The 24656-nt window shown below is 41.9% G+C and overlaps 1 protein-coding gene across 1 annotated transcript in view; it reads right to left on the minus strand.

Annotated features, from left to right (window-relative positions):
- Positions 1-24656, minus strand: part of CCDC39 (coiled-coil domain 39 molecular ruler complex subunit) — a 119104-nt gene that overhangs the window by 49760 nt on the left and 44688 nt on the right. Inside the window, exons 8-15 of the mRNA XM_073674972.1 lie at positions 21248-21351; positions 19956-20088; positions 16698-16892; positions 5929-6093; positions 5623-5760; positions 4916-5124; positions 4529-4652; positions 3320-3479 (exon numbers count right to left, since the gene is read on the minus strand). Coding sequence (XP_073531073.1) covers positions 3320-3479; positions 4529-4652; positions 4916-5124; positions 5623-5760; positions 5929-6093; positions 16698-16892; positions 19956-20088; positions 21248-21351 — 1228 coding nt within the window. The remainder of the gene's footprint in view (positions 1-3319; positions 3480-4528; positions 4653-4915; positions 5125-5622; positions 5761-5928; positions 6094-16697; positions 16893-19955; positions 20089-21247; positions 21352-24656) is intronic.

Here is a 24656-nt window from a genome sequence, read left to right on the forward strand (position 1 = left end):
AGAGAAATCAAAGCAAAAATCCCCTATCTCAAAAACGGCCCTCAACAAGAAAAATTATACAGCCCTAAAGACATTGCAAATAAATTTAAGGAATATTATTCCTCGCTTTATAATTTATCTTCTGCTCCTGATCATACTCCCCCCTAGTCTAGAGGACATTGAGTCCTTTCTATCCAAACGTATTCTCCCTTCTCTGTAGTTTGGACACCGAGAAGGCGTTTGACCGGGTTAACTGGTCGTTCGCCTTCTCAGTGTTGAATAGAATGGGGTTTGGGGGGGTGATATTAAATGCCATTAAAGCCCTTTACTCCTCACCCTCAGCAAGAGTCTATGCTAACGGCACCATATTGGAAGAATTTTTAATAACTATCGGTACAAGACAGGGGTGCCCTTTGTCCCCCCTAGTGTTTGTGCTTACTATAGAACCATTGGCATAGGCTATTAGGCAAAATGAAAGGATAAAGGGGGTGGAGATTTCTGGATGTACACATTGCGTTTCATTATATGCTAATGAAGTGATATTAACTTTAGTAGAGCAGTAATATTCCCTTAAGGAGGCCCTAGAGACAATCAAACAATTTGGAAAAGTATCATACTATAAAGTTAATGAAAATGAATCCCAGATACTTCCTTTAAACATTCCAAGCGATATTCTACTTCATATACAAAAGAGGATCCCTCTTGACTGGCGCCAGGACCAAATTACATATTTATGTACGTCAATAACTCCATCCACATCAACCTCATACAAATCAAATTATCTTCCTCTACTGCAGACCCTAGAATCTGAACTAAATAAAATCAGTCAATACGAGATCTCATGGGTGGGTCGTATCGCGGCCTTCCAAATGTTCTCACTACCAAAATTGTTATACATTTTGTTTCGTACTTTTCCAATTTCCCTCCCAAAAACATTTTTCCATCAAATACACAGAATTCTAAATGTTTTTGTGTGGAAGAATAAAAGACCTCCTTTATCCAATCACCTGATGAAAAGACCCAAGAAATTTGGTGGACTCAATCTCCCAAATATTCAAGATTAGTATTTAGCTACTCAACTAGACCAAAACAAGGGGTGGTGAAATGGGAAGGGGATCTGTAATTGGACTCAAATTGAATTTCACTGTGCGGCCTCTAATAACGTACAAGCGCTGTTTAGTGCGACCTTAATTGCACCAACTAATAAGATAGAACAGTGGTGGCGAATCTATGGCATGCGTGCCACAGGGGGTACACAGAACCCTGCCTGTGGGCACGCGTGCCATTGCCTCAGCACCAGCGCAGTGGTTGTGGTAGCTGCGCAGTTCGGAGCAGAGCAGTGTACACCCATGCGATTTCCCCTCCAGCTGGGAGCACGTGGAGCCGGACCTCGCAAACAGCTCCACACAGGCAGGGAGGGAGAAGGCTGTGGGGCAGGCGGCCAGGTGCTCCGGGGTGCACTGCGGATAGTGGAACAGGACCTCCGAGGAGGATGGGGTGGGCGCCCACTGGAGGATAGGAGCAGCAGGTGCCCGGGGAGATACATCCTGCAGCGCGCACGGAGACCACTGCCTGGCAGCAATCTGAAATGTTCTGCACTGGGGATCACACTACGGCCCCTCTCTCTGCCTGACACCGGGTCCTGCCTGTTGCCCCTCTGCTCTTTATCTCTGCTCTCTACCTTGCTTTTTTGCTATCTCTTCTCCTTCTTGATTCTGCAATTTACCACTGTCTCTCCTCTGCCTGCTGTCTGCACTTTACTGCTCTTTATATCTGCAGTCTGGTACCCTGCTCCTGTCTGTGGCTGCACTTAGTTGCCCCCGCCTGCTCTTTGTCACCCCCCCCCCCTGCACTCTGTCTTTCCCGCCTGTTCATTGTTGCCCCTGCTTGTTTACTGTTGTCCCACCTGCTCTGTTGCCCCCTCGCTCTGTCACCCGCCCCACTTGTACTCTGTTGCCCTGTCTGCTCTGTTGCCCCTGCCTGATCTCTGAAGCCTCTGCCTGCTCTGTGTTGCCCCAGCCTGCTCTCCGTATGAGTTGTTTGTTCTAAAGTATTCAGGTTAAATTGCCATGTTGGCACTTGGCGATAAATTAGTGGATTTTGAGTTACAGTTTGGCCACTCTGTCTCTAAAAGGTTCACCATCATTGAGATAGAAGCTCTCCCTTTAACGATATCTTCCAACTCTAGTTGGAAAGAATTCCATAGCAAAGGCTCTAACGCCTCAACCCCTATTATGTCTATGACTCCATTAGAAACTCTAGAACTTTTAATACCAGATCTTAATATTTAAGATTGGATAAGACTTGCATGAAGGCCCTAATCTCATCCCTTTTGTATCTTTACACTCTCACTTCTAAATTCCCAACAGTGAATTCTACAAATATCTCCAAATTCGGAATGTATTACAACACTGTCCAATTTAAGAGGGAATGGTTAACTCTGGACTATTATCAATCTTATCTAATGTTACAACCACTAAAAGGGGCCTGACACTTACAGGTAACTTAATAGACTTAAGTAACTTAATTTTTATCAAGTCGACTCCATTTATATCGTCGGAGAAAGAATTAAATCTGAAATTCTGGAATAATGAATGGACAAGCTCACTAGCCTTTGTAGCTCGCACCTTCAAATGTGCCTCTTATCCTGAGTCATATATGAAAATTTTTTTAAAATGGTACTATACCCCAATGACGCTCCATTCCTTATTCCCCTCCTCTTCGCAATTATGCTGGCGCAACTGTGGTCTTAACTGTTCTCTAATTCACACATTCTGGAGTTGTCCAGTAATCACATCTACCTGGTGTTCACGTTCTGCCTGATTTCTTCTTTACTCCACCAAGAAATAAAACCATTTCCCTCTTTAGCATTACTTCTGTCAGACATATATTCAATTCCCCCTAATGGTAGAATAACTACCTCACATATTCTTCTAGCCGCAAAAATAACTATTACAAGAATTTGTAAATCCCCAAACATCCTCGCCAATGAAGAAATAATTCAATCAATAAATAAAACCTGTGCTTTTGAAAAAATGATAGCACACAAAAACAGTAAGTTACAAGTTTTCAATGTTAATTAAAAAGTTTGGTTGTATCATTCAGAAAATACTGTTTTAATTTAATGGTGGTCGTTTATGAGTGTAAATTCACATTCCGAAGAACTTAGTCCTGTATGTTATTTTCTACTTTTTCTTTAGTATAAAACCCTGTGTAGACTTAATTGCCTGTTAGTTTAAATGTAGTGTATGTACTGTTGATTATCTTTTTATTTGGTTTTAAGAAAATAACATTGTTTAAAAAAGAGATCATGTTTCACATAATGTAATAAAAGACTTACTTGTTTCAGTCACTTTGTGGAATGATTTCCTAAAGGAATTGTTACAGCCGTTTATGACTTGGAGGGTGTTTTCTAAAGCATTGATTTCCTTTTCAGCCTTGCGAATTTTAGCATCGAGCTCATCACCATTTCGCTGAAGTTCTTCTTTTTCTTGTGCAGCCTTAAAAGCACATTATATTAAGTAAATAATATTATTCACAAAAAGAACTCTTCTCTGTAACAAGAAAGTATCCCAAGAATTGTTGCTAGGAGCCTTGTTTCAGTAAAGACTAACTAAGCTTTAAGAGTTTCTATTTTTATATTTTACAAGTACTTTAATTCAGTCAAAAGACCCCCTAGGAAGTGCACAGAAGATGGGAGGGCACAGCTCCTGCTGAGCATGCACACAGAGTGGAGACGGGATTCAATAGAAAACATAGGCAAAATATAAATAAAAACTGCTGAAAGTGTATTCTTTAAAGGTTACTAGAAATATTTTACATTATAATTGATCATCTTGTTCAACTGAACACATTATAAGGCCCCTAGAATCATCCCTTTATTCTTTCCAAGGGCTGCACACTATAACTACTGAGCTGCTTTTCCTAGTAGTTTCAGATTAGAGGTGACCACACATAGGTAGTCACTCACCATTACTGCCTATGGGAATGACTGCACATGTGTGGTCACTTCTCTCCTGCAAGCATGGGACACAAAACTCCACTTCTTGGTATTAGGCTGTGTGCCCACGATGCGTTTTTGGTGCGTATTTTGGTGCGTATTTGCAGCGCGTAAACACTCCAGAAACACATTGCATATCTTATCCCATGACTTCCTATTACATTCTGCAAGTTCTGTGCACATGGTCCGTATTTTTTCTGCGCAGATTTTACTCGCAGAAAAAATACGGACATGACCAATTCTTGTGCGTTTCTGCATACAATGCATTGGAAAAACGCATGGCAAATACGCGTTAAATACGCGTCAAAAACGCATGTAAAAACCGCATGCGTTTTCCTGCCAAGGAGATGCAGAAATGCTCAGGAAAATTTCTGCTTCATTTCTGCATCGTGGGCACTAAGCCTTAGTGCTGATGACTCCAACAAGTTCACAGCTCGAGACTTAAAATATTTAAAATCTGGGACTCGTTGGTCTGAGCATCCTATGTCACAAATCCAGATAGAAGACAGGAATAAGAGTCCACAGAAACAGCTGAGAAGGCTTCATTACCTTTATGATATAATACGCCTGTGACTTCTCCTCTTCACCCTCTGGTGGCATCATTGCAACAGTAATTATTTCAAATCTTTTTCTCATTTTATCAACTTTTGCAAGTCTCTCATGAAGTTCTTGGCTGGTGAGAGAAGCAAACATTTTCTATCAAACTATTAATTTAAAGTGATACATTATATACACACAACAATATATAGCTGATTACCATAAGTTCACAGGTTACTCTCCATGATGGCAGAATTGTCATAAGACCGGGTAGTAACACTGAATGTGATTTGTTAGAGCCATCTTGGAAGCTCCAGCTCCACATTCTCTTAAGTAAAATTATTTTCACATAATATAACAAGGATCATACACATTGGCATTAAATGAATAGACAGATACCTTACAGTCTGTCTTTCCTGGTCTGCAAGTCGTATCTGAGATTTCAGCATTTCCTTGTGTATAGCAATCTCTTGTGTACGCTCTTTCATAGCTGTTTGCAAATTCAACTTGCGTTTTTCCAAAGAGAACACATCATCAGCTTTGCTATGTAGCATGTCTCTCAGGCGCTTGATTTCCAGCTTAAGGATATTGTCTTCAACCATTAAATCCTACAAAATATAACAGAAACACACAAAAAAATCAGTCTTCACTTATGCGAAAAAGTTAGTGGGGCTTAAAAGGAGCGTATGATCAACCACAGCCTAAAAGATTTTCTATAATTTATGCCACCGATTAATACCAATTTGTATCCACAACTGGTATACATTTCAGCTTGTGGTGCAATGACAGCCCAAAAATGCACTAAAAATTATTAAGAAGTGGCATTCCTGATGAACTCCACTTTTTTTTTGTTTGGTGGAAGTACAACCTATATTAATGAACTAAGTCTGACGTTGTGGCGACCTAATAATTAGAAAAGGCACCAGCAATGTTGCATATAGTAGTTGGAATTTCATTCTTCTCTGGTCTGGAAGCCATTGAGTAATGACAATGCCGCTGGAAAAGCGTCCTGCAAATCTTTTGGCGCAACTCTACTACAGTGCCAAAAAACCTACTGCTTACGGACATTTTTTTTTTCAGGCTATGGCTTTGAGATAATGAATTACCTGTTTGGAAGACCTGAGTTTTTTTAATGCTTTATCGGACATATTATTGAACAGTTTCAGTTCTTCCATTTTGCTGATAAGGTTCCCCTTCTCCTGGCCAGTCTTCTCAAGCTCTCGTTTGATATTACGAACATCTCCCTGTTTATAAGCAAATGTCATTTAGATAAAGAAGTAAAAAAGATAGATGCAACAGGTTACATGAAAAGATCAAACTATGAAAATATGCTGCCAGCCCCCTTAAAGCTGTAAATAAATGGATGTCAATGTGTTAATTGCTAGTATCTATTTACTTAGGAAATCTCTTACCTGAAGCTTTTTGTGCTGAGAATTTAGGATATTAAGGGCAGCTTTACGCTCATCAAACGTTTTACCGAGATCAGATACTTTCATTTCCAGCACATGCTTTTCATCTGTGTTGACTTCTCCTTTCAGTCTTGCTAGTCGGCGCTCCAGTTGTTGTATCTGGAAATCCTGTACGTAAAAATAGCCAGTCAGGGTACACCAACCAGAAATATGTATCACAAGCCAGTAATAACTACATTACACCTATAGTAGTACATTTAATATGATAATAGCAATTACATAACTAGTATCATAATTAGGTTTGATCCAGGGTTCTAGGGACTGATCGCCTTTTCTCAGGGTCGAGAAGGAATTTTTCCCCTTGATGCAAATTGACTGAATGTGTCCTGGGGTTTTTGCCTTCTACTGGATCAACAGATTTAGGCATAGGGATCTTAGTAATACCATTACTAGAATCACAAAAGTAATACAAAATATAAAACTAATTAAAAAATTATAAACTGATTCATTTTTAATTGTAATAGTGCAGCAATAATAAAAATGGTAATACATTTGTGAGGCCAAGTCCCAGTAAGTTAGTATGTTAGTGTAGGGAGTACAATTGGGGGAGAAAGATGGAACTGGATGGACCTAGGTCTTTATTCAACCTACATTACTATTTTTGTAGCCATCTACATAACATTGTTGTTACACTTTATAACTTTCTTTTCAGCCACCTCATTTTCTTTGGAAACAAGCATGTTTAGCCATTAATTAATAATATTCTAGAGACATCCTTACCAAGGTCTGTGCAGCAACGTACAGACAGGAACATACAGACAGTTCACAACCCTAATGGTGTACCCTCTGGCCTTCACTACTGGTGCTGCACTTCCAAATACTCACAGGTTAAAGTTGTAGGTAACAAATGCCAAAGTCTCAGTGGGGACATTTGTTTTAGCCAAGAATGCATCCTTGGGGGCATGGCTATGTGCTTGTGCTGAACAGACAAATATCCAGCTGTAAAGCACACTAATCTACTCTCCCAGAACTAATCTATTCAGCCAGAACACATTGGAGAGTGTGAGAAAGTGCCTGAGCAGAACGGCGATACTATTTGGGTGGAAGGTAGGCTTCGGCGTGCCTTCTAGGTCCATCTTTGCGTCTGATCTGCTCATGCTTGTACACGCTCTGGTGGTTCGGGGAGTCTGTTTCACAGCCAAGGCCTGCTTCTTCGATCTCCCCGTCAGAGACACATATAACAGAGAGGACATCTCTAGGTTGTAGCGCAAGGTGTGGTGGTCTGTAAAAGCAGAAGCATCGCAATGAGGAGGGCTCTATAAAGGGACAATAGCTATCTGGAAGCTGGGAGTAAGGATCCCAGGCCGCAGGGGTGAAATGACCCGTAGCAAGAAGTTGGTGAAGGAGAACAGTATATCACACGTAAAATGGAAAGTTTGTGGTCTGTATCCACGTTGTCAGCTGATGAAGAAACGTCAAGTACCAGAGATTATGTAAAATAACGTTTTTCTTTTATTATTCTACGCGTTTCGAAGTGTAGCCTTCTTCTTCAGGAAACAAAAAACCATATGCATACAAATGGTTCACAGAGATTTATATAGAGGAACATTTTGAAAAAAAGAGCTCCAAGAGAGACACATGATAATGTGTGATGTGCCAGAGTTCATAGAGTAGACACATGATGCGGTTCAAGAGAGAAAAAAAGTGTTGTTTTTTTTTCTCTCTTGAACTGCATCAATTCCAGAAAAAGGGATTGACTTTGGAATAAAGGATGCAGGAGACTGAAATAATATTTATTCAAAATAAAAACCCTGAGAATACAAGACTGTGGAAAGAGGCCCAAAAGCAACTATGTATGTTTCTAACACAGTAATGCTATGAGGTGGGGGAGACCACTGGTCATCTATTAGCCAAGCTGGCACAGGCTCAACAGGAAAGTGCATTTATTTACAAACTAAGGAGTTTGGAGGGGAATGTTAACACCCGAACCTCTGAAATACTACAGACTCTGTATTGCTTTTATTCAGACCTCTTCTAAGGTCAATTACTCACAGATTGACCTCTCTAAATATCTAGGTGGGATTGGCTTCCCATCTTGAGGGAATGGAGATAGCGAATTTCTAGACAGGCTGATATTATTAGAGGAAGTCAGGCAGGCGGTGGGGAAAAAGGCAAATAACATGGCCCCTGGGTCGAACTGGCTCGCAATAGACATTTATAAGCCTTTTGAGGAGGAACTATTACAGCAATACTTGGATATGATAAATAGTGCATTCCTGGCTGGGGAGTTCCCAAGATCTTTATAAGAAGCAATAATTATTGTCTTCACTAATAAGGGAAAAGACAAGGAATTACCAGACTCATACAGGCCCATATCGCTGTTAACCTCAGATGTTAAGATCCTAGCAAAAATGTTAGTAAAAAGGCTGAGTATGGTCATTACCTAGTTAGTTCACCCTGATCAGGCCGGTTTCATACCTTCTAAATCAACAGACACTAACTTGTGCAGGTTATTCCTAAATATACAGGCTTCTTAAGACGGCCGTGGGCACAGGGCCGTTCTCTCCTTGGATGCCACCAAGAAGGCCTTTGATAGTGTGGAGTGGGGATAAATCTGGACTGTGTTAAAGGAAATGGGTTTTGGCCCCAATTTTATTGAATGGATCAAGATACTTTATAGGGCCCCAAAAGCTAGGGTAAGGGCCAATGGGGATATTTCTGATAGTTTTAAACTTTTCAGGTGTACAAGACAAGGGTGCCCGCTGTCGCAGCAACCTTTTGCATTTGCAATAGAACCATTAGCATGTATTATTAGAGGGCATCCATGGATAGAGGGTTTTAAATATGGCAATAATGAGGAAAGAATTGTTTTTTATGCCAATGACCTGTTATTATTTTTTAATAATTCTCATATTTCCCTTTCAATTATAATGGAAACAATAGAGAGATTTGGGTTTTTACCGGCCAGATTATAAATTGGTCAAAATCTGCTCTACTTCTTCTGGATAATAGGGATGGGTTTGTTTTGGATAATATATAAAATATCCCAGTGGTTCAGAAATTCTTAGTATCTTAGTATCAATATTACTAGGAAAACGCAGGATTATATTTCCCTAACTTTGGACCCTTTGGTGATTAAGTTGAGGCATAAAATATGTGCTTGGGGAAAATTACTTTTGTCTGCTCTGGATGGAACAAATCTCATTAAAATGTGCCTTATGCCCTGTATCCTATATACACTGCGCAACTCCCCCATTTGGATTCCCAAATTTTGGTTCAGGAAAATGCATAACATCTTTAGAGATCTAGCATGGAAAAGCTGAATCCCTAGAATTAAACTTGAAAAGTGACAGCTACCCAAAGATCAGGGGGGATTAGCGCTGCCGCATACATGGGGGTGCTTCTTGGCCTCCCAATTTCAGCATTTTAGAAGATGGACTCTGGAGGGAACAAAGGAGGTGGGGGCGCTAGTTTTGAAATTTTTGGGGGAGGAACTCTTGTTGGAACTTTTGGAATCCCATAAACTTAAAGCCAACTTAAGAAGCTACCTGTCACGCAAGGTGTGGGAAAGACTAAGTGCAACACGAGGGGAAGGAGGGTCCAGACACTAGGGTAAAGGGGAGTGGAGACCTCCTAGGCTGATCTGGTATCACCCTGACTCCCCTATCATCCCTATGTTGGTTCCTCACCAATCGCAACACAGAAACCTAAGCCCTGTATATCCCAAGTGCTGGGCCCTGGATAGGGAAGGGGTGGTGAGTGCTAGCCAGTACCCACTCTCAACTAAAGACAACAAGGGAGACACACACGAGCAAAAGTAACTTAACTTGAGCCGACTTCAGAGAGATTACACCAAACGTCCTCCTAGCACCAGAGAGGACTGCAACAGCTCCAAGCCAAGCACAAGGGAACATGTGAATATCACTGGCAACCCCCCCCCCCCGCTGCAAACAGAAAGTATTTAAACACCCAGGCATGGGTATCAATTAGCAGGAGGGAGGTAGCCGCTGGGTCCTAGAGTGAGACCGATTCAAGAAGGTGTCTGTAATGCAAAACGAAGAGATCTCCTGCAACCAACTGCAGGGCGGCTGTCTGTCACATCTGACACACCCGTGACACTACCCCATTCTACTCCTGATACATGAAATCTGGTGGACCAGTAATAAGTGGTGGGGAATGCGAGACAACTAAGGCACCCAATAAGATTTCAAGAAGCTATCTCTGACCTCACCATCTCATCCAATGGACTACTAGACTTTGTGGTACAAGCTAAAACTACTAAAGACATTATTTCTTTATTGTACAACTCACTGTTATTGAACATTTTGGGTGACTCTGTGGCACTAGTTAAAGCTAACTGGGAAACATATGTGGGCTTTATCTCTTTAGAGAAATGGGGTGATATTTTGGAATCAACAGGGAAGGTTTCAATCAACACAACCCATAGAAGATCTCAACTGTTTCTTATCCAAAGAGTTTATAGAACTCCAAAAGTATTGTGCAGAATGGGTCTTAGAACTGATGATTGCTGTCCACCCTGCAGAGTAGAGGGGGCAGACTTAATAAATATGTTTTAGTCATGCTTGCTGTTAACCCGAGTTATGGGAAAGGGTTGGAAGACTAATTATGGAGGTTTATCACATTCAAATCCCACTATTGCGGGAATGGGCAAATTATGTTATTTTCAATTTACTAATACTTTAATGAACATATTCTAGATGGTTTGGTGGGTAATGTATTGTTTGTTGTACACCGGAAGGGGAGGGGATGTTTGGGGGAAGGTGGGAAATATTCAGTGTTCAATCTATATGTGAACAATAATGGTGTATGTCTACAATCCTTATGCATATATTTTGTATAATGCAATTGTGATCACAAAGTGTTGTGAAATTTATTTTGACAGTTGTGTTAATAAAATCTATTTAAGTTAAAAAAAAAAAGAATGCATCCTAGATCAAGTGGAAAAAGCCAAAAATGAAGCACGATTAAATCAAGGTCAGAGGTTGCATAGAATTGTTGCTCATATAGTATAATGTGTGTCACTACATTAATGTCAAACCACAATCAACCCAATACTATAGGGTGTTCTAATATTCTTTTCTCAGGAGAGCACTCTCCTGGCTTCCTGCTTTGCTGGGGCGCTGTGAACCTGAAAATTGATAGTTCATGCTAGTAGAGTGGTCCTGAAGTGAATGTTCTGTTACGCTGCTAGTAGAGGCAGCCTTGCTTCTGCAGCATGGGAGAAGCACAAAGGAATAGAGGCTAGTAGACCAGCGATCTGGCCAGCTTTAGAGTGGTGAGAGTAGGCTCTAGACCAGTGTTTCCCATACCCCGACCTCATGGCCCTCCAATACATTATGTTTTCAGGATTTCCTTAGTATTGCACAGGTGGGAGAACCTGTGGCAGTTTCTAATGCCTTACTAATAGTCCCATCACCTGTGCAATACTAAGGAAATACTAAAAACATGATCTGTTGGGGGCCGTGAGGACTGGAGTTTAGGAAACACTGCTCTAGACCAAGGGTGGGGAACCTCCAGCCCAGGGCAGATTTCCAGGGACCGCTGTGCTTAGCTGCCGACCCTTTAATTCCTACTCAGACTGTGAGCATGCACATGCAGCGTTCACTATTTAACGCTGCAGCACATGCAACAAGGTATTACGTCCCACGTTCTTTGTGGGCTGTTTTAGGGCGTTCTGCGCTTCCTTCCCACCCTTTTGATGAAGACAGCAGTCTCCTATGTAATGTATGCAGCAGCCTGTGTATCCTATGTGATGCGTATACAACTGTCCCAGTATATCCTATGTGATGCATACACAGTTGAAACCAGAAGTTTACATACATACACTATATAAAAAGACACGTATGCATATTTTTCTCAATATCTGACATGAAATCTGAATAAACCTTTCCCGTTTTAGGTCAATTAAGATTACCATAATTTTTAATATTTGCCAAATGCCAGAATAATGAGAGAGAATATTTTAAGGCATTTTATTACTTACTGCAAAGTCAAAAGTTTATATACATTTCATAAGTATTTGGTACTATTGCCCTTAAACTGAATGACTTGGGTCAAACGTTTGGGATATCCTTCCACAAGCTTCTCACAATAGTTGGTCGGAATTTGGGCCATTCCTCCTGACAAAACTGGTGTAACTGATCCAGGTTTGTAGGTCGCCTTGCTCGCACCTGCATTTCCAGCTTTGCCCATAAATTTTCAATAGGATTGAGATCAGGGCTTTGTGATAGCAACTCCAAAACACTGACTTTGTTATCCTTAAGCCACTTTGTTACCATTTTGGCAGTATGCTTCGGGTCATTGTCCATTTGGAAGACTCATTTCCGTCCAAGCTTTAACTTCCTGGCTGATGTCTTGAGATGTTGTTTCAGTATTGCCACATAATCTTCTTTTCTCATGATGCCATCTATTTTGTGAAGTGCACCAGTCCCTCCTGCAGCAAAACAACCCCACAACATGAGGCTGCCACGCCCGTGTTTCACAGTTGGGATGGCGTTCTTAGGCTTTCAAGCTTCTCCCTTTTTCCTCCAATCGTAACGATGGTCGTTATGCTCAAAAAGTTCAATTTTAGTTTCATCAGACCACAGGACATGTCTCCAAAAATTAAAGTCTTTGTTCCTGTGTGAATTTGCAAACATTAGTGTCGTTTTTTTATGTTTCTTTTGGAGTAATGGGTGCTTCCTGGCAGAGTGGCTTTTCAGCCCTTGTTGATACAGTACTTGTTTCACTGTGGATATTGACACAATCTTACCAGCTTCCGCCATCATCTACACAGGGTCTTTTGCTTTTGTCCTTGGATTGATATGCACATGTCAGACCAAAGCACGTTCATCTCTGGGACACAGAATCCATCTCCTTCCTGAGCGGTATGATGGCTGGACATTCCCATCTTGTTTGTAATTGCATATAATTGTTTGCACAGATGAACGAGGCACCTTCAGGTATCTTGAAATTGTACCCAAGCATGAGCCAGACTTGTGCAAGTCCACAATTCTCTTCCTGATATCTTTACTAATTTCTTTAGACTTTCTCATGATGCTACACAAAGAAGCAGTGTGTTTCAGGTGTGCATTAAAATAAATCCACAGGTGTGTCTCTAATTAACTCAGATGTTGACAAAACCTATTAGAAGCTTCCAAACATGACATCATCATATGGGCAGTCCAGAATTGTTTAAAGGCATAGTAATCTTAGCGTATGTAGACTTTTGACTTTTCAGTAAGTAATAAAAGTGCCTTAAAACATTCTCTCTCTCATTATTCTGGCATTTGGCAAATATTAAAAATTATGGTAATCCTAATTGACCTAAAATGGGAAAGGTTTATTCTGATTTCATGCCAGATATTGAGAAAAACATGCATGTATCTTTTTATATAGTGTATGTAAACTTCTGGGTTCAACTGTATACCAGTCTCAGTGTCTCCTATGTGATATGTATACACCAGCTCCAGAGTCTCCAATGTGATACAGGTGCATCTCACTAAATTAGAATATCATCAAAAAGTTAATTTATTTCAGTTCTTCGATACAAAAAGTGAAACTCCTATATTATATAGAGTCATTACAAACAGAGTGATCCATTTCAAGTGTTTATTTCTGTTAATGTTGATGATTATGGCTTACAGCCAATGAAAACACAAAAGTCATTATCTCAGTAAATTAGAATACTTTATAAAAACAGCTTGAAAAATGTTTTTAAAATCCAAAATGTTGGCCTACTGAAATGTATGTTCAGTAAATGCATTCAATACTTGTTCGGGGCACCTTTTGCATCAATTACAGCATCAATGCAGTGCGGCATAGAGGTGATCAGCCTGTGGCACTGCTGAGGTGTTATGGAAGCCCAGGTTGCTTTGATAGCAGCTTTCAGCTCGTCTGCATTGTTGGGTCTGGTGTCTCTCATCTTCCTCTTGACAATACCCCATAGATTTTCTATGGGTTTAAGGTCAGGCGAGTTTGCTGGCCAATCAAGCACAGTGATACTGTTGTTTTAAACCAGGTATTGGTACTTTTGGCAGTGTGGACAGGTGCCAAGTCCTGCTGGAGAATGAAATTTCCATCTCAGTAAATTAAAATAATTAACAAAAAACACCTGCAAAGACTTCCTAAGCATTTAAAAAGGTCCCTTAGTCTGTTTCAGTAGGCTCCACAATCATGGGGAAGACTGCTTACTTGACAGATGTCCAGAAGGCAGTCATTGACACACTCCACAAGGTCCCAGAGTTCCAATTTTCATTTGGAAATCAAGGTCCCAGAGTCTGGAGGAAGAGTGGAGAGGAAAACAATCCAAGCTGCTTGAGGTTTAGTGTGAAGTTTCCATGATGGTTTGGGGAGCCATGTCATCTGCTGGTGTAGGTCCACTGTGTTTTATCAAGACCAAAGTCTGCACAGCCGTCTACCAGGAAATTTTAGAGCACCACATGCTTCCATCTGCCGACAGCTTTTTGGAGATGGAAATTTCATTCTCCAGCAGGACTTGGAATCTGTCCACACTGCCCAAAAGTACCAATACCTGGTTTAAAAACTACAGTATCACTGTGCTTGATTGGCCAGCAAACTCGCCTGACCTTAACCTCATAGAGAATCTATGGGGTATTGTCAAGAGGAAGATGAGAGACACCAGACCCAACAATGTAGACGAGCTGAAGGCTGCTATCAATGCAACCTGGGCTTCCATAACACCTCAGCAGTACCACAGGCTGATCGCCTCCATGCCACACCGCATTGATGCAGTAATTGATGCAAAAGGAGCCCCGACCAAGTATTGAGGGCATTTACTGAACATACATTTCAGTAGGCCAACATTTCGGATTTTAAAATCCTTTTTCAAGCTGTCGTTATAAAGTATTCTAATTTACTGAGATAATGACTTTTGTGTTTTCATTGGCTGTAAGCCATAATCATCAACATTAACAGAAATAAACACTTGATATAGATCACTCTGTTTGTAATGACTCTATCTATCTATCTATCTATCTATCTATCTATATATATATATATATATATATATATATATACACTGCTCAAAAAAATAAAGGGAATCATCAATGGAAATCAAATTTATTAACCAATGGAGGCCTGGATTTGGAGTCACCCCCAAAATTAAAGTGGAAAAACACACTACAGGCTGATCCAACTTTGATGTAATGTCCTTAAAACAATTCAAAATGAGGCTCAGTATTGTGTGTGGCCTCCACGTGCCTGTATGACCTCCCTATAACGCCTGGGCATGCTCCTGATGAGGTTGCGGATGGTCTCCTGTGGGATCTCCTCCCAGACCTGGATTAAAGCATCCGCCAACTCCTGGACAGTCTGTGGTGCAACGTGACATTGGTGGATGGAGCGAGACATGATGTCCCAGATGTGCTCAATCGGATTAAGGTCTGGGGAACAGGCGGGCCAGTCCATAGCTTCAATGCCTTCATCTTGCAGGAACTGCTGACACACTCCAGCCACATAGAGTCTAGCAATGTCCTGCATTAGGAGGAACCCAGGGCCAACCGCACTAGCATATGGTCTCACAAGGGGTCTGAGGATCTCATCTCGGTACCTAATGGCAGTCAGGCTACCTCTGGCGAGCACATGGAGGGCTGTGCAGCCCTCCAAAGAAATGCCACTCTACACCATTACTGACACACTGCCAAACCGGTCATGCTGAAGGATGTTGCAGGCAGCAGATCGCTCTTCACGGCGTCTCCAGACTCTTTCACGTCAGACACATGTGCTCAGTGTGAACCTGCTTTCATCTGTGAAGAGCACAGGGCACCAGTGGTGACTTTGCCAATCCTGGTGTTCTGTGGCAAATGCAAAGCGTCCTGCACGGTGTTGGGCTGTGAGCACAACCCCTATCTGTGGTCGTCGGGCCCTCATACCACCCTCATGGAGTCGGTTTCTAACAGTTTGTGCAGACACATGCACATTTGTGGCCTGCTGGAGGTCATTTTGCAGGGCTCTGGCAGAGCTCCTCCTGTTCCTGCTTGCACAAAGGCGGAGGTAGCGGTCCTGCTGCTGGGTTGTTGCCCTCCTACGGCCCCCTCCACATCTCCTGGTGTACTGGCCTGTCTCCTAGTAGCGCCTCCAGCCTCTGAACACTACGCTGACAGACACAGCAAACCTTCTTGCCACAGCTCACATTGATGTGCCATCCTGGATGAGCTGCACTACCTGAGCAACTTCTGTGGGTTGTAGAGACCATCTCATGCTACCACGAGTGTGAAAGCACAACCAACATTCAAAAGTGACCAAAGCATCAGCCAGAAAGCATTGGTACTGAGATGTGGTCTGTGGTCTCCACCTGCAGAACCACTCCTTTATTGAGTGTGTCTTGATAATTGCCAATAATTTCCATCTATTGTCTATTCCATTTGCACAACAGCATGTGAAATTGATTGTCAATCAGTGTTGCTTCCTAAGTGGACAGTTTGATTTCACAGAAGGTTGATTTACTTGGAGTTATATTCTGTTGTTTCAGTGTTCCCTTTATTTTTTGAGCAGTGTATATAAGCACACACATACTAAAGCAGGTGGTAATTACTGCAATCCATCTAAGACACTGTTCTTAATCGTGATTTCTGACCCTTTGTTATTCTTCAGATGCTTGGTTATATTCTTGCAAAGCTATTTCCTAGCTGTCTTTCTATATTTGAAAATATTTCAATTACAAAAAAATGTCCTGCATGTGGTTTTCTTTTCTTAATCATAGCAATGGTATTTAAGGGATTTAATGGTTGAAAACCAGCATGCATTTGTACCTGATTGTAAATGATCCCCTGTTGCTTTAAAGCATGCAGGTCAAGTTTTTGCAGCTGACTATTAAGGTTTCTCAGTGAGGCTTGGCTTCCATTAATTTCTGATATCATGTGCTTTTCTTTTGTCTTGTGCTCATGCAGCTCCTGCGATTTCTTGAAATGTTGCTCTCTTATCTGTTGTAGCTGGGCTTCAAGATCCTGGGGAGATAAATGACAATATTATGATGGTAGTTCTACACAATATCTGAAAAAGACATTTCAGTCTTATTCTGCTTTAAGGAGATAGTGTCATTTAATTGATCGCATTTTAGATTCAAAATTTAATGTATAAATGTCGTCTACCTCTATTTTATGTCACAATATACTGATCTTTTGGTTTGGATCCTAAGTGACTAACTATAATATAACAGGCATCAAAAATGACATTACAACTTATTGTGAGACAGATTGTCTGTATGGGTCAATTGGGTTTTTTTTAACAGCAAAAAAGTGGGAAACGTCAGTATTACAGGAGAAACACACATCGGAGAGTGAAATACATTCAACATCTTGTTCATGAACAATTGGTTAACTCTTCTGGATATTTTACATAAAATATTCCCCAAGTAAGGGTCCTTGGACAAAATTCAAGGACTTTATACTATGAAAAACTGTTCCCCTCTGTCTTGGTCCTGGGTAAAAAGCTCCTCCATGCTGGACATCTCGAGAAAGGTGTCTAGCCATTCTTGCAATGTTCACAAAGTTTTAGCTGCCTGTATAAAGAACTTCCCCTGGCCCAGTGCTGCCTCTCCACCGCTACTCTGGTACGTCATTAGTAGCTGAAAAGGTGACGACGTGGCTACAGAGCACATCACTGCTGCAGCCAATCACTGAGCTCAGCAGCTGTGTTACAGCCGGCATCTCTTAATCCCGCTCCATACATCAGCACCCAGCAATATGGCGTAATAGTATGTTACAAGTTGGGAAAGAGTGAATATTGCAGTCCATCAACTACTTCTGTAAATTTACATTCTTTTCATGTCTAACACTAAGGTCAGGTGCACACAGACGTCGGATTCTCTCATCCGAGAGAATCGGGCCGATTATGCAAAGGACACTCTGATCAGAGACAATTCTCTCGGATGAGCACACTGTGAGGAGAAGATGGAGAACAAAATTTCTCCATCTTCTCCATTGTGTTAGTGCACAGAAATCAGATGTCAGCCGAGTGCAGTCTGATGGTTTCCACGCACTCATTGACTTGCATAGCCGAGTATGATCCGAATATCGAATCAAACTCAGACACATGCACGGCCCCATAGAATAACATTGGTCCAAGTGAGATCCGATAATTTGTTGTATCGCACTCAGACCGAAAATACAGTGGTGTGAGTGAGCTCTAAAGGGAACCTTCCCCGTTGTTAACCATCTGTATAAAAAGAAATGGGAGTATTATAGCAATTGGCTAACATTCTCCAAGCACACCTCCATTATGCAGCCTTTAAATGAATAATTAGGATTAGTGATGATCGAGGGTGTTCTATTAACCCATTCGACGAGCACGTTTGGGTGCTCGCCGAGTATTTTGGCGTGCTCAGCATTTCTTTTAATGTCACCGCGCCTGCAAGTGTCACGGCTGTCTGACAGGCTATCTCTGCATGTGTCACGGCTGTCAAACAGCCGTGACACTTGCAGGCCTGGCAACGTTAAAAGAAATGCAGAGCACGAGCCATGTTGCTAGAACATGCTCGATCATCACTAATTAGGATCTATCTTGAAAAACTACAGGACTGTAAATCGCACCTGTAATATGTTGATGATGCCACACAAAACCTGATGTCCAAGGGATGGGGGGTGGGCTAACTGTTGCACATGCTTACAGACCCCTGTCCTATTAACATATTGGGACAGATATTTCAGAAACTATTATTCTTACCTTCTGTGGTAGGGCATTCCATAGTCCGGACTACTTTAACTGAAAAGAATTCTTTGCAATACTGATATCTAAACGGTCTTTTTTCCACAGTTCACAAATATTACCTAGTCCTTTATATAGCCATTCGGAAAACAAAATCATGTGCCAATTCTTCGTATTAACCACACATAATAACAAGATCACCCCCATTGTATATATTTTGTATGTATTTATTTTCTAACAAGTCTAATTTTTGTAGCCTCCCATCATAAGAAATGTTATATTCTGCTACCAAAGCTAAGGAAAGAGAGGAGATCTGTCCCTACTATAGGACTCAGCTGAATCCCTACGATGTAACAGGGAACCTGATCCTGCGATCAGACCTGCTAAAGTCCTAATCTAGTCTGTACGGAGACCTATAGATGTGGGGAGGGAATCCCTACAAGTACTAAGGACTGGGAGGAATATGGGACACCTCCTAACAGAAATAGTAGCAGACAGACGAACAAACAAAATAGATAGAACATAGAGGTCCGTAGACCAAGCAAACTAACAGAGTTAGATACAGAGCACAGGCTAGCTAGAAAGTAGATATACAATGAAGTCCAGCAAAGCCAGAAGGGCGGAGCAGGATTAAATAGGCCAACAAGGTCATGTGACCAGCAAAGGAAAAAAAACCTAACAGCAAGGTTCTAACAAGAAAGACCTTCTATCCTACTTAATTAACTTGTCATCACTTTTAAACCATTTCCAGTTCACCTAAACATCCTAAAATCTTGTTTGCTTTTGCAGCTGCTGCCTGACATTGAGTACTGCTGCTCAGCTTACTTGTAACCAGAATACCCAAGTCCTTCTCCTGTTCTGTAGTCCCCAGTATATTGCCATTCAATGTATATGTAGCAGTGAAATTACTCCGGCCTAGGTGAACTACTCTACACTTAGCAACATGACATTTTGTCTGCCATGTTTCTGTCCATTATGTTTCTTTGTCATTTTCTTTTAGTTTGCTCTAGCACTGTAATGCTGGTCATGCATATTTGATATAGATATTCCGTACTTGTCAATTTGGTGGGTCCGGCCAACCATCTAAGGTGTATAAGGAGCCTGCCAAGTTTTCCTTGACAAAGATAAAGATACAAGGATTCAAGATACCCAACTGCCTGCTCCTTTTATTACTGATGCCCACTAATCCAGACAAGCATGAGTATAGAGGGTGAGGGTGGCACCATGTATAATGTTATCCTAAATATTCTGTTTGTTCCTATCAATATTAAGTGAACATAGAAGTATATGGTTAAAACTTGTTACTACTTGTAATTGGGTCCATGTCAGCATGACACACTTAGGTACAGTTTGTGTAAACTCACCTTTATCGTTTTCTCCTGTTCCTTTAGCATGTCCTCTATACGCTGGGCTCTCTCTTCCATACTCAGAGCCGAGTCTGTCACAAGCTTCAATTTTTCAGACAAACCTTCATTATATTCTTTAGCCTGAACTAATCTAAAAATATAATTCCAATTATGCAATTCATTCTCAGCCACTATAACCCATTCATTACAACTTATAATTTGACTATGATTAATATACGTCACAAAAGTCTGAGAGGTAAGGGCAGTCACCTCTGAGACCCCAGCATGTAATGAGAAGTAGGGTTTTCTGGCCTGCATCTATCAATAAGAGCTGTTGAGACTTCTTTACATGGGTGATACAGGTCATCACAAGAGCGCAGAGATCTTTAGGTGTTAACTCTTTGTCATGACACACTTTACTAAGTAAATCTTTAAATGTATTTGATAGGCTGAAGGAAATACTAGCAAAATAATAGATAATGACAAAAAGACAACCAGATTTAATGAAATATCTCTTTAAAGGGGATATCCGGTACTTTCTAAAAACAAAAATGTGCCTAAGGACTAACATGCCGGTAGTTGCTACCCACCTGCTTTTTGTACACGGCGCCATTAATCGCCCGCACAGAGCGGTAACAGACCGCTCCTGCTGGCGATTAAGCTGCTTCTGTTGACGTCACAGCTTCTTTTCCGCTCTGCTCTGTCGACAGGGCGGGACTGCCGCCATCATGCTGGCTGACAGCCAGCTCCCAACCACATGACTAGGGGAATCGGCTGACACTCAGCATGACTTAGAAGTCACGCCCTGTTGACAGAACAGGGCAGGACTGCCGTCGTCATGCTGACTGACAGCCAGCTCCCAACCACGCGACTAGGGGAATCGGCTGATACTTAGCATGACTTAGAAGTCACGCCCCATTGACAGAACAGGGCAGGACTGCCGTCGTCATGCTGACTGACAGCCAGCTCCCAACCACGTGACTAGGGGAATCGGCTGACACTCAGCATGACTTAGAAGGCACACCCCATTGACAGAACAGGGCGGAAATTAAGCTGGTGCTCTGTCGACGTGATGTCAGCAGAAGCAGCTGAATTGCCAGAAAGAGTGGTGTGTGAGTGCTCTGTTGCGGCAAAGAATGGCACCGGCCACAACAGGCAGGTAGGTAGTAACTACCTGCCTGTTAGTGCAAAGTCCCAGATATCCCCTTTTATGAAAAGTAATTATGATCACTATTATATTATATTTATTTACTTAAAACTATACGTTAAATATTTTTACATTTCTGCAATGTAACTGACATATACAGTACCTTTCATCCTTTTTCCGAACCTCTTTCTTTAGGTTGTTTACTTGAACACGCATAACTTCTAATTCAGTAGCTGTCCTATCAACCGTCCCTTTAAGTGTGTCCAGCTATATATAAAGATACATATCATAAATACAACATAGTACCCAACAATTACCCAAGTAATAAACATATTACAATATATGTCAATGTTCTTAATGGACTTTAGTTTTAAAATGTTAAACTTTGACCTCTTCATGACAGAATTGTAATTTTTGAGCTTACGTTTTTAACCTAACCTTTTTCCAAGAGCCATAACTTTATTATTTTACTGTCGACATACTGTAGCTAAATTATAGTGTTTTTTTGCAGCATTGCTTGTAGCTTTGAATGACACTATTTATTTTACCATTCTATGTGTTGCAAAACATGAAAAAAAAACAAAGTGCGGTAAAATTGCAACCTTACAACTTGACTCTCCAAGTATGATTTGGGTGAGACCAAACATGTAAAGATTTTTTTTTTACTTAAGTGATGAAAAAAAATGTGCTGACGTTTTCATTGTTACCGTTTTTGGGTAGACAATACGTTTTACTGCAATTTTTTAGAGATGTGTGGCGGCCAAAAAAAAATATGGTGTTTACCGTTTGGGTTAATTTTATACTTTGATAGATTGAACTTTTACAGGTCAGACTTTCTTTTCCCTTATTATTGATGGGGAAAGAGAGGGGTGATTCAAATTTTCATATTTTTTAAGCTTTTTTTCCTTTTTTTAAATTTTATTTTTTACTTGAACCTACGATTGTCTAATTGCTTATACTATATACTGCAATACAATTATTTAGCATTATATAGACTAAATAATATTCTTCTATGAAGTCCAGGAACAGGCTGGACTTCCCAGTAAGACAAAGGTGAGAGCCGTAGTGGCCTTCAACAAGCTCTCAAATGCCATGACAGCCCATCAACCCCCCCATGATTGCATTGTAGAGGGGGGGCAATAGAAGTAGTGCGTGTCAGTGATTGACAGCAGCATTTAAATGGTTAAATAGCAGCAATCAGCGCTTGCTCAGGTCAATGCTGTTACAGCAAAATGCCTGCTATGTATCACAGCTGGCATCAACTGTTTATGGTGTGGGCTTAGCTCCTGAGCCCATTCCATACATCAGCAGCCAACATATGAAGTGATATGATGTGAAAGGGTTAAATAAGTATTTTGGCAGTTCTATCAATAGATGACTTATTTGCCCAATGTCCTCCTGCAGCCCCAATTTCGGTCCATGAAGTCAGTCATATGACTTTACTCTGACAAAATCATGAGTTTATGATCAGATCGTCAGTCTCACACGACGCAAATATACAAACAAAAGAATACAGCAGTACTCTGTAAGTGCTAAGATGTATGCAAACATTGAATGTATGGAATTTGGACTGCATTACTGCTATATAGAATATACTTTTAAATGAAGGTACTTAGAGAACATATTGGTCAATTCATGTGAGCCCACCATCCACAACAAGACATACCATTATTGAATGGTATCCTAAAACTAATATTTAGGGCAGCACGGTGGCTCAGTGGTTACGATTGTAGCCTTGCAGTGCTGGGTCCTGGGCTCAAATCCCACCAAAGACAGCATCTACAAGGAGTTTGTATGTTCTCCCCGTGATTGCGTGGGTTTCCTCTGAGTTCTCCGGTTTCCTTCCACACTCCATAGACATACTGATATGGAATTTAGATTGTGAGCCCCAATGGTGACAATGATGAAGATGTCTGTAAAGTGATGGGGACAGTGATGATGATGTCTGTAAAGCGCTGTGGAATTAATGGCGATATATACCGTATTTTTCGGACTATAAGAAGCACCGGACCATAAGACGCACCTAGGTTTTAGAGGAGGAAAAAAGAAAAAAAATTTAAGCAAAAAATGTGGTCATGATGCACTGTTATGGGGGAGGGGGGTCTGCTGCTGACACTGTTATAGGGGCAATGTCCCCCAATTGTGTTAATGTACCCCCATCCTGGTATATATGGCCCCCTCCTTCATATTATACATGGCCCTCATCCCCAATCCTGGTATGCATGGCACCCCTCATCCCCAATCCTGGTATGCATGCATGGCACCCTTCATCCCTCTTCCTGGCATGTATGGCACCCTTCATTCCTCATCTTGGTATGTATGGCACCCTTCATCCCTCTTCCTGGTATTTATGGCACCCTTCATCCCTCTTCCTGGTATGCATGGCACCCTTCATCCCTCATCCTGGTATGCATGGCACCCTTCATCCCTCTTCCTGATATGTATGGCCCCCTCATCCCTCTTCCTGGTATGCATGGCACCCTTCATCCTTCTTCCTGGTATGCATGGCACCCTTCATCCCTCTTCCCGGTATGCATGGCACCCTTCATCCCTCTTCCTGGTATGCATGGCACCCTTCATCCCTCATCCTGGTATGCATGGCACCCTCATCCCTCATCCTGGTATGCATGGCACCCCTCTCTCTTCCTGGTATGCATGGTACCCTTCATCCCTCATCCTGGTATGCAAGGACCCTTATCCCTCATCCTGGTATGCATGGCACCCCTCCCTCTTCCTGGCATGTACGGCACCCTTCATCCCTCATCCTGGTATGCATGGCACCCTCATCCTGGTATGCATGGCACCCTCATCCTGGTATGCATGGCACCCCTCCCTCTTCCTGGTATGCATGGTACCCTTCATCCCTCATCCTGGTATGCATGGACCCTTCATTCCTCATCCTGGTATGCATGGCACCCCTCCCTCTTCCTGGTATGTATGGCCCCCCTCAACCCTCTTCCTGGTATGCATGGTACCCTTCATCCCTCTTCCTGGTATGCATGGTAACCTTATCCCTCATCCTGGTATGCATGGCACCCTTCATCCCTCTTCCTGATATGTATGGCCCCCTCATCCCTCTTCCTGGTATGCATGGCACCCTTCATCCCTCTTCCTGGTATGCATGGCACCCTTCATCCCTCTTCCTTGTATGCATGGCACCCTTCATCCCTCATCCTGGTATGCATGGCACCTTCATCCCTCATCCTGGTATGCATGGCACCCCTCCCTCTTCCTGGTATGCATGGTACCCTTCATCCCTCATGCTGGTATGCATGGACCCTTCATCCCTCATCCTGGTATGCATGGCACCCCTCCCTCTTCCTGGTATGCATGGCCCCCCTCATCCCTCTTCCTGGTATGCATGGCACCCTTCATCCCTCATCCTGGTATGCATGGCACCCCTCCCTCTTCCTGGTATGTATGCCCCCCCCTTATCCCTCTTCCTGGTATGCATGGCACCCTTCATCCCTCATCCTGGTATGCATGAACCTTTCATCACTCATCCTGGTATGCATGGCACCCCTCCCTCTTCCTGGTATGTATGGCCCCCCTCATCCCTCTTCCTGGTATGC

The sequence above is a fragment of the Phyllobates terribilis genome, unplaced genomic scaffold (assembly GCF_046119375.1).
Source record: "Phyllobates terribilis strain yellow unplaced genomic scaffold, ASM4611937v1 Scaffold_3__8_contigs__length_932513732, whole genome shotgun sequence".
NCBI classification, from domain to species: domain Eukaryota; kingdom Metazoa; phylum Chordata; class Amphibia; order Anura; family Dendrobatidae; genus Phyllobates; species Phyllobates terribilis.